Genomic DNA, 9056 nt, shown 5'->3' on the forward strand with positions numbered 1-9056 from the left:
TGTTTCATACATTTTTCGTGTAGGAGCAATTAGTATTTCGTTTTTCATTGCGAGATGTCAAACTTTGAGGTCTGGCCTCGCCCCTTCAGCATTTTTTTGAAACTAACCGTTTCGATAATTTTGCGTCCCCCATGCCTTTTGACCAAAATGGCCAAGTTTGAAACCGATTGGGCGAAATTCTTAGGAGGAGTTCATTCAAATGCGGAGGTTGTAAACTGCCAAAAAGGTGTGAAAATTGGACCGGCATTCAAAAATGGCCACCTTCTTGTTTATTGTACAATGTTGGTGCCAGAGGGTTTTCTGTGCATCTTGGGGAATTGGACAAGCGTACAAGCGAGGGTAAAGAGCTGATTCAATGTTTCACGACCAGAACGGAACCCACATTGTTCCTCCTGGATCCGAGGTTCAACCAACGATCGGACTCGCTTCTGTAGTACCCCTGAATAGAACTTACCAAGGAGGCTAAAGAGAGTGATATTGCTATAATTGGAGAACACCCTCTGGTCCCCCTTTTTGAAGAAGGGAACCACCACCCCATTCTGCAAGTCCAGTGGCACTGCCCCCGATGTCCGCGCAACATGACAAAGGCGTGTCAGCCAAGACAGCCTCACAACATCCAGAGCCTTAAGGAAATCAAGGTGAATCTCATCCACTCCCGGAGCCCTGCCACCTCGGAGCTTTGTAACTACCTCGGCGACATCAGTAACGGTTATGGATGGATCAACCCCAAAGTCCCCCGACTCAGCTTCCTCCGTGGAATACGTGCTGGTGGGATTGAGAAGGTCCGAGAAGTATTCTTTCCACCTCCCGACGACATCACTGGTTGAGGTCAACGGCACCCCACCTTCAATGAACACAGTGTTAGTAAAGTGCTGCTTTTCCCTCCTCAGCCATCCAAAAGATGGTTTTCCAAAATCTCCTCAAAGCCGACTGAGAGTTTCTATCCATGGTCTCACCAAACTCCTCCCACATCCAAGCTTTTGCCTCAGCAACAGCCAAGGCTGCACATCGCTTGGCCCTCCGGTTCTCCTCAGCTGCCTCCAGAGTCCCACTGGCCAACAAGGCCCGATAGGACTCCTTCTTCAGCTTGACAACCTGCCTAACCCAGGGTGTCCACTATCGAGTTTGTGGATGACCACCATGAGAAGCACCAACAATCTTGCAGCCACAGCTCAAGGCAGCTACGTCAACAAGCGAGGTGCAGAACATTGTCCACTTGGACTCAATGTCCCCCACCTCATCTGGAATGTGGTTAAAGCTCTCCTGGAGGTGTGAGTTGAAGATCTCTCTGGTGGGTTCTTCTGCTAGGCGTTCCCAGAAAACTCTCAATACATGTTTGGGTCTACCGGATCTGTCCGGCATCTTCCCCCGCCATCTCATCCAACTCACTACCAGGTGGCGATTAGTTGACAGCTCAGCTCCTCTCTTCACCTGAGTGTCCAAAACAAAGGGCCACAAATCAGATGACACGACTATGAAGTCAATCATCGATCTACGACCTAACGCATCCTGGTGCCAAGTGCACTTATTCAATTAAATTCAGTTTATTTATATAGCGCCAAATCACAACAAAGTTGTCTCAGGGCACTTTACAGGAACATTCACATACATAAAAGCCAATTAGTAAAGTTCTCTATCTAAGGAATCCGGCAGACAAGTTGAATCTTGGCTTTGTTGCAGTCTCCCATCCTGAGCAAGCACAGTGGCAACAGTGGAAAGGAAAAACTCCCTTTTAAAAGGAAGAAACCTCCAGCAGAACCAGACTCAGGACAAGCGGTCATCTGCTTTGAACGGCTGGTTGAGAGGACAGGAAGGAGAGACAGACGAACATAGAATGGTAGGTCCAAGTATAGGTCCAGATGTATCTGAAAGACAAAAAAAAAAAACACATGTTAAGAATAGAAAAAATAATTACAAATACAAAACAGGTTGAGAAGAGTAAGTAAAGACAGTAGTAGAGTGAAAATTGTGGTCAATTTGTCCTCCAGCAGTCTAAGCCTATAGCAGCATAACTAAGGGACAGCTCAGGAAACCCAAGCCAACCCTAACTATAGGATTTAGCAAAAAGGAAAGTCTTAAGCCTAGTTTTAAAACTGGATAATGTGTCAGCCTCATGGACAGAGATTGGAAGTTGGTTCCACAAGAGAGGAGCCTGATAACTAAAAGATCTGCCTCCCATTCTGTTTTTTTTTTTTGTAAATTCTAGGAACCACAAGTAAACCTGCAGTCTGAGAGCGAAGTGCTCTGTTAGGAAAATATGGAACAATAAGATCTGTAATATAAGATGGAGCCAGGTTGTTCAGAGCTTTGTAGGTTAGAAGTAAGATTTTGAATTCTATTCTGGACTTGACAGGGAGCCAATGGAGAGAAGCTAAAACTGGAGAAATATGATCTCTCCTACTAACTCCGGTTGAGACTCTGGCAGCAGCATTTTGGATCAACTGAAGACGTTTTAAAAGAAGTATTTGGACATCCAGATAATAAACCATTGCAATAGTCCAGTCTACATATGACATATGCATGGACCAGTTTTTCTGCATAATTTTTAGATAAGATGTTTCTAATTTTAGTGATATTACGCAGGTGGAAGAAGGCAGTTCTAGTAACGTTTTTTAATGTGGGAGATAAAAGACATGTCCTGATCAAAAATAACACCAAGATTTTTAACATTAGAGCTGAAGGACAGATTAATGCCATCTAAGGAGGGAGAAAGACTGAAAAATGCATTCCTAAGGTGCTCAGGTCCAAAAACCAAAACCTCAGTTTTGTCTGTGTTCAACAGGAAAAAATTATGGACACCCTTATGTTCGAACATGGTGTTAGTGATGGACAAACTATAACTAGCACAGAAGTCCAACAACAGAACACTGCTCGGGTTCAGATCAGAGAGGTCGTTCCTCCCAATCACGCCCCTCCAGGTCACACTGTCATGACCCACGTAGGCATTGAATTCCCCCAGCAGAATAAAGGAGTCCCCAGCTGGCACACCTTCCAGCACCCCTGCCAAGGACTCCAAAAAGGCTGGATACTCTGAACTTCAGTTCGCGCATAGGCACAAACAACAGTCAGAAATCTTCCCCTCAGCTGAAGGTGAAGGGAATCCACCCTCTCATCTACCGCGGAAAACTCCAACACACAGGCACCAAGTCGGGGGGCTACAAGTGGACCCACACCAGCTCGACGCCTCTCACCATGGGAAACTCCAGAGTAGAATAAGGTCCAGCCCCTCTTAAGGAGATCGGTTCCAGAGCCCATGCTATACGTTGAAGTGAGCTCAACTATATCTAGTCGGTACCTCTCAACCTTGCGCACAAGCTCAGGCTCCTTCCCTGCCAGAAAGGTTACATTCCATGTCCCAAGAGCCAGTTTTGGTAAGCCAGGGTCAGAGCGCCAAGGTCTCCGCCTTCGGCCACTTCCCATAGCATCATGCACCTGACTTTTATGGCCCTTCCTGTAGGTGGTGGGTCCACAGGAAGGCAAACCCATGCTGTTCCTTTGGGCTGAGCCCAACCGGGCCCCATGGGTAGAGACCCGATTACCAGGCACTCGCCAGCGAGCCCCTCCCCCAGGCCTGGCTTCAGGGTGGGGCCCCGGTAACCCACATCTGGGCAAGGGACACTGAGTTCCTGGTTTTGTTTTGTCTATAAAAATCTTCTGAATTGCTCTTTGTCTGGCCTGTCACCTAGGACCAATCTGCCTTGGGAGACCCTACCAAGGGCAAATATAATGGCCCCCGACAGCATAGCTCCTAGGATCATTCAGGTGCACAAACTCCTCCACCGCGATAAGGTGGCGATTCAAGGAGTCATAGTCCATTTTACTAAATGTTAGGAGTGCGCGGGGAACCCAGATGATATGAGACCCAGAACGAGGCAGACACAGGGGAAGTACAAAAAGAACAGTGTTTATTATGTACAGTGAAAATTAAGATCCACACGCTGCTTCTCAGCGGCTCCTGGAAAGAGGGACGACAGGTTAATGTTTGTCCAACGGGGAAGACCAGAGTGGTTTGTTTGAAGAGCGTTTTATCCTTACAGTCCAAACCCGAAGGAGAGCTGGTCCTTCAGTCCAGGGAGAGAGCAGCAGAGGGAAATCCAACGAAGGTCCAAGGGAAACGAGGAAGGCTGGCAACTGGAGGCAAAGAGGCATGAGGGATACCTGACAGGCCGAGGGATCCAGGTCAGGGCACGAGGAGAATCCAAAAAACACGAGGAACCAGGAAACTGGAAAAAAGAACACAGGTGAACAAATTCTTTTCACCTAGATATTTCTAGCTCAACAGTACTATACCATGAGAGGTGATATGTTCCAGCGTTGAGTCACACCGGACTGCAGCCTTAAGTAGATGGAGAGGCTCATCAGGCTGATGGCCGCCAGGTGTTGGTAATCAGCGGCCATCAGCAAGGCAGGCTGCAGGCAGTGGGACCCTTACACTAAATATGCTGTGGCTATACCCACAAAAGACCAGAAAGTTTCAACAGTCGATAAGAGCCTATGGGAACAGTTTTTAGTGCACAATCGGTTTCCAGAGCGTCTGTTGAGTGATCAAGGCAGAGACTTTGAGTCTCAACTTATTGAAGAACTGTGTGCTCTAGTTAGCATCACAAAAGTCCAAACCAGTCCCTATCACTCGAGGGGAAATCCGGTTGAAAGGTTCAACCGAACCTTTCTTTCTATGCTCAGAACCCACAAGAACAAAGACAAAAGTCATTGGTGCGATTTTGTTAAACCACTAACCCATGCCTACTGTAGAGTGCAACAGATGCAGAATTGCAAAAGAACACTAAATCAGACAACATACTTACCTGTGAAAACCCTGTGGGAGAAACCAAGAGTGAAACTTTTTCAGCTCAAGACCCACCAGACTTTGCCCGAAGGCCAGAAAGGTCACGATGACCACCTGACCGTGTTCATTATTTTCACTTGGGTAAACCCTTAATCTCCTTTGCCCAAAATTTTATTGCCAGTTTTAACAAGGCACTTGAAGCATTTGGTGACAATTATCTTACTCACCAACCAGAGAATGAAGGGACTCATGCCAAGTCAAGAGGGGAGGGTATAGCCCGCATGAAACATTGGGCTACTGAACCCATATATGTAATTTAGGTTGTGATACCGGGAGGGTCCAACAGAGGGCACTCAGTTTTTACTGAGTTGAATTTAACCAACGTGGGTTGGTCATTTTTCCCTAAATTCTCAGGCATGCTCTTTACACGTGCACTGACCAACCAAACTGTGGACCTTACAACCTGTCTATGAGTGACGGAAGTGACCACTCATTGAGAATTATCTGTGGAAATCCCAGTGAGAGACCAAGGGGACCGCTTGTTGGGTAATATCTGTGGAAATCCCCATGAATGAATAACTCAGTTGAGCTCACTTAGCTTGCGGCTAATGTATAGATAAGTTAAATATTAAACTGCCAGATACTGAGATATGTCTCTAAATAAACCAATCGGGAGTTTGTTGGACTTTGTCCTAATGTTTTAATTGCTTTGGTGTGTTTGACATCATTGTACTGACAGAAATAAGAATAAAAATGCTAACTGAGCTAATGCTAAAGGCCTGTATAATTTTTACAAGGTTAGAATTAGCTCTACAATGAGAAACAATGTGCTTTTTTCCAAAAAAGTTCAATCTGGTCCTCTGGACATTCAAAAAAAAAAAAAAAAAAAAAAGCAAAAAAATATATAGAAACGTTTCGTCTCTCATCCAAGAGACTTCCTCAGTCTGAGGTGCTGTTTTCAGCTCAGTCTCTTAAATAGCATAAATAGCAAAATGTGCTTTTTTGTATTCTAAACCATATTGGCTCATTAAAAATACATGTCGTTCATAGTAAGCCATGTTAAAGCTATTATAAGTGTTTTTGGTTAAAATGATAAATGTTGAAGTGTTATAAATTCATTAATCAACATTTAAAAGCCAAAGAAAGATAAAATGTTTAATATGCCTGATATGTTATGTAGTCTAACATTGATTTTGATTAACTTACAAGTTATGCACTACATATTTAAGGTGTAATGTATTTTGTTGGTTTAACACTAAAAATACTTAACAGTTAACTACTGTTTGTTGCATTTCATGTTAGTTCATCATAAACTTAAGCTGATTAAGCTAAAAACTAAAAGGAGAAATATGTGAATGATTTGTATTCTTGAGAAAGGACATGGCATCTCATAATTGAACGGGAACAGAATGATTTACATTCTGCACTTCATGCAGATTGGTTTTATAGTGACTCTGGATTCTTTGATCGTGATGGCGAGCCGAGCCCATGCAAACTGTGGACAGGTGTAAACGGTGTGGCCAGCCGGTACATAATTTCGTAGAAGAACCTTCACAATCTGGAAAACCCATCTTGGGTTACAGATAAGATTCTGTACACAACACTGCCCGGGTAGCAACGTTGCTAACGAACTGAACTTTATTTTATTTTATTTTTTCACAAAGAAAAGGGAAAGAGCTCTATTTAATTTTTTCTTGTATTTTACATTTTTCACATTTGTAAATAAGTTGTTTTTAAATGCTTTATTGTGTGTGGGGAAGCAATAAAATAATCAGTTTGGTATTCGGTTGGTGTGACATCATTCTCCTGGTGGAACCTAATAGATGTTTAGTGCCTGTTCCCTACTGGTCCACTTCAAGTGCGCTACATGGGCACCAGCACACTTCTTCTCCATTCCTCAGGCATTTTCTCACCCTCAAATTTGTCACTGGATATTTGAGTCGAAACCTCATTGTCATCTCTCTAAGACATTTCCAAACCTCCACTGGTATGTCATAAGGTCCTACTGCCTTCATTTCCCCTTCATTTTTGTCAGAGCTTTCTGGACTTCACCCTCACTAATCTTTCCCACTTCCTGGTCCATCGTTTCTATGACCTCTACTCTTCTTTCTCTTTCATTCTCTTCATTTGTTAGCTCCTCAAAGTACTCCTATCTTCCCATCACACTCTCCTCACTTGTAAGAACATTACCATTCCTGTGTAAAACATGCACATCTGATTTAAATGGATTCTGAATCATTTAGCTAATTTGTATTGTGAATACTCAGTTTACTGTTTGCATGTCCTGTAAGAGTTTCTGGCACAGAGTTACTTACTTCCAGTAAACATAGAGAGGGAGGGGGAAATCAAGTTGCATGTTTGTTGTATCCAAAGGCTATTATTATTTGACTCGTGAAACATTCAAGATGGTGCTTCTGAATGATCACACATTGGTACCAAAGCTGTATATTTATTTACTCCTACTGTTCAGTTGACTGCAGTATACAGATTGGGCACTAGAGGGCCTAATAATTTGCACATTGGATCTTTAACCTTATAATGTATATTGCTTTGAGCACATATATCATTAGTTTCAATAAATAATTATAGATACTTCTATTACTCTGATAAAGGTGACCTTTTGTGTACTTAGAGATTTTTAAACACGATGGCTCAGATGGTAGATCTGTTTCCTCTTAGATCGCCAGATCAAATCCCAGTTGGCTGCCTTTCTGGGTGGAGTTTGCATGCTCTCTCCATGCTGCATGGATTTTCTCCAGGTACTCTGCTTTCTTCCCACAGACCAAAAAACTGCATGTTAAGCTGATTGGTAACTCTAAATTGTCCCTAGGTGTGAGTGAGAGAGTGAATGGTTGTTTGTCTCTCTTGCCCCTTTTCCACTGTGACGACGCGGGTCAAATATGCTTGGTTCACGTCGGTTTTGAGTGCTTTTCCACTAGTACTTTGTACCTGTTTCACCCCTTTTTGTTGTCCCTTCTTCTCAAGGGGTCCAAGCGAGCCGAGCTGGCATGGAAACGTGACGTCAGAACACTGTCTGTCAATGACTGGTCAGGAGGAGGAGTCACTGGATCTTTCAGAAAACTTTTCACCGAGCCACCATTTGTAATTACTCGGAACAGTTGCTGGACCTATTTTAAATATTTTAAAAACACTAATGACAACACCTTGTTCTAATGCTGAAGTCCAGGAGTTTTTTGTGCTTGGTGGCCGACGACAAAAGTTAGAGCGCGCGAGATGGAGCTCTGCCGGTCTCCCCGGAGCTTGAGAGCCTGCCCAGGGCATCATCTCCCCGGCACCGAACTCTATCGGTCACCGCGGAAGGTCCTCCGTGCTGCTGGCTCGGGCTCCGTGCAGACATTTTTGTATTTGGTGACCAACGACAAAATTCAGAGCAAGCTAGTCACCGTGGAGGAACATACGAGCTGCCGACCATTTGAAGCATGAGAGGCCAGGGCCCGGACACTGGCCTAGCGTGCTCACAAAGGCCAGATTCCGAGCCCTGGCAGACAGATGGACCTGGACAGAGGGTGGAAACTTTTTTTTTTTAAACATTTTATGTATAAAAAATAATGTATTTTTTTTATCAGTGAAGATTAACTGCTATGCTGATGACATATAGATTTACATTTCTACTACATCCATAAACCCCAACATCCACTCCACCCTCACCCATTGCTTAACTGACATCAAAAGCTGGATGAAACACAATTTTCTCTAATTAAATACTGACAAATCTGTCATACTCATCATTAGTTCAAACAGTGTTACCAAGTCCTCTCAAAACTTCTGCCTCAACTTTGACATCACCCTCAATCCATCCCCACTCATTCATAATCTTGGTATTCTTCTCAACTCCACTCTTTCATTCAAATCACACGTCAAATAGATAACTCAGACTGCATTCCTCCATCTCAAAAACATAACACTGTCAGGGTTTGGTGGACAAGAACGAACCCAGTAGCGCAGACAGGACTCAACTCGGCAGATTACAAAACCAAAAACTTTAATGATGAATAAAAAGTAACAAAACAATAAGCTGACGTGGCAGCACACTTACTTAAACTAGTAGACTCAGGAGGGATACTCAAAACGGGACTCAGGAAGCTCAGGAAAACTCAGAAGACTCAGGAGAACACAGAAGACCCAAACGAATACGACGCGACGAAGAACAAGACAGAACAGACAGCTTTTATACAAGGACAAAACGAGACGAGATTACAAACAGCTGTGACGAGACAAGGGTGACACCAATTAAACTGAAGAGAACACA

At 43.8% G+C, this 9056-nt stretch overlaps 1 protein-coding gene across 1 annotated transcript in view; it reads left to right on the plus strand.

The window, feature by feature from the left end:
- Positions 1-711: 711 nt before the first annotated feature.
- The window catches only part of LOC119419395 (probable ribonuclease ZC3H12C), a 13903-nt gene continuing 5558 nt past the window's right edge, over positions 712-9056 (plus strand). The window contains exon 1 of the mRNA XM_037686703.1: positions 712-782. Coding sequence (XP_037542631.1) covers positions 712-782 — 71 coding nt within the window. The remainder of the gene's footprint in view (positions 783-9056) is intronic.

This window comes from Nematolebias whitei, chromosome 13 (assembly GCF_014905685.2).
Source record: "Nematolebias whitei isolate Nwh7 chromosome 13, NemWhi1, whole genome shotgun sequence".
NCBI classification, from domain to species: domain Eukaryota; kingdom Metazoa; phylum Chordata; class Actinopteri; order Cyprinodontiformes; family Rivulidae; genus Nematolebias; species Nematolebias whitei.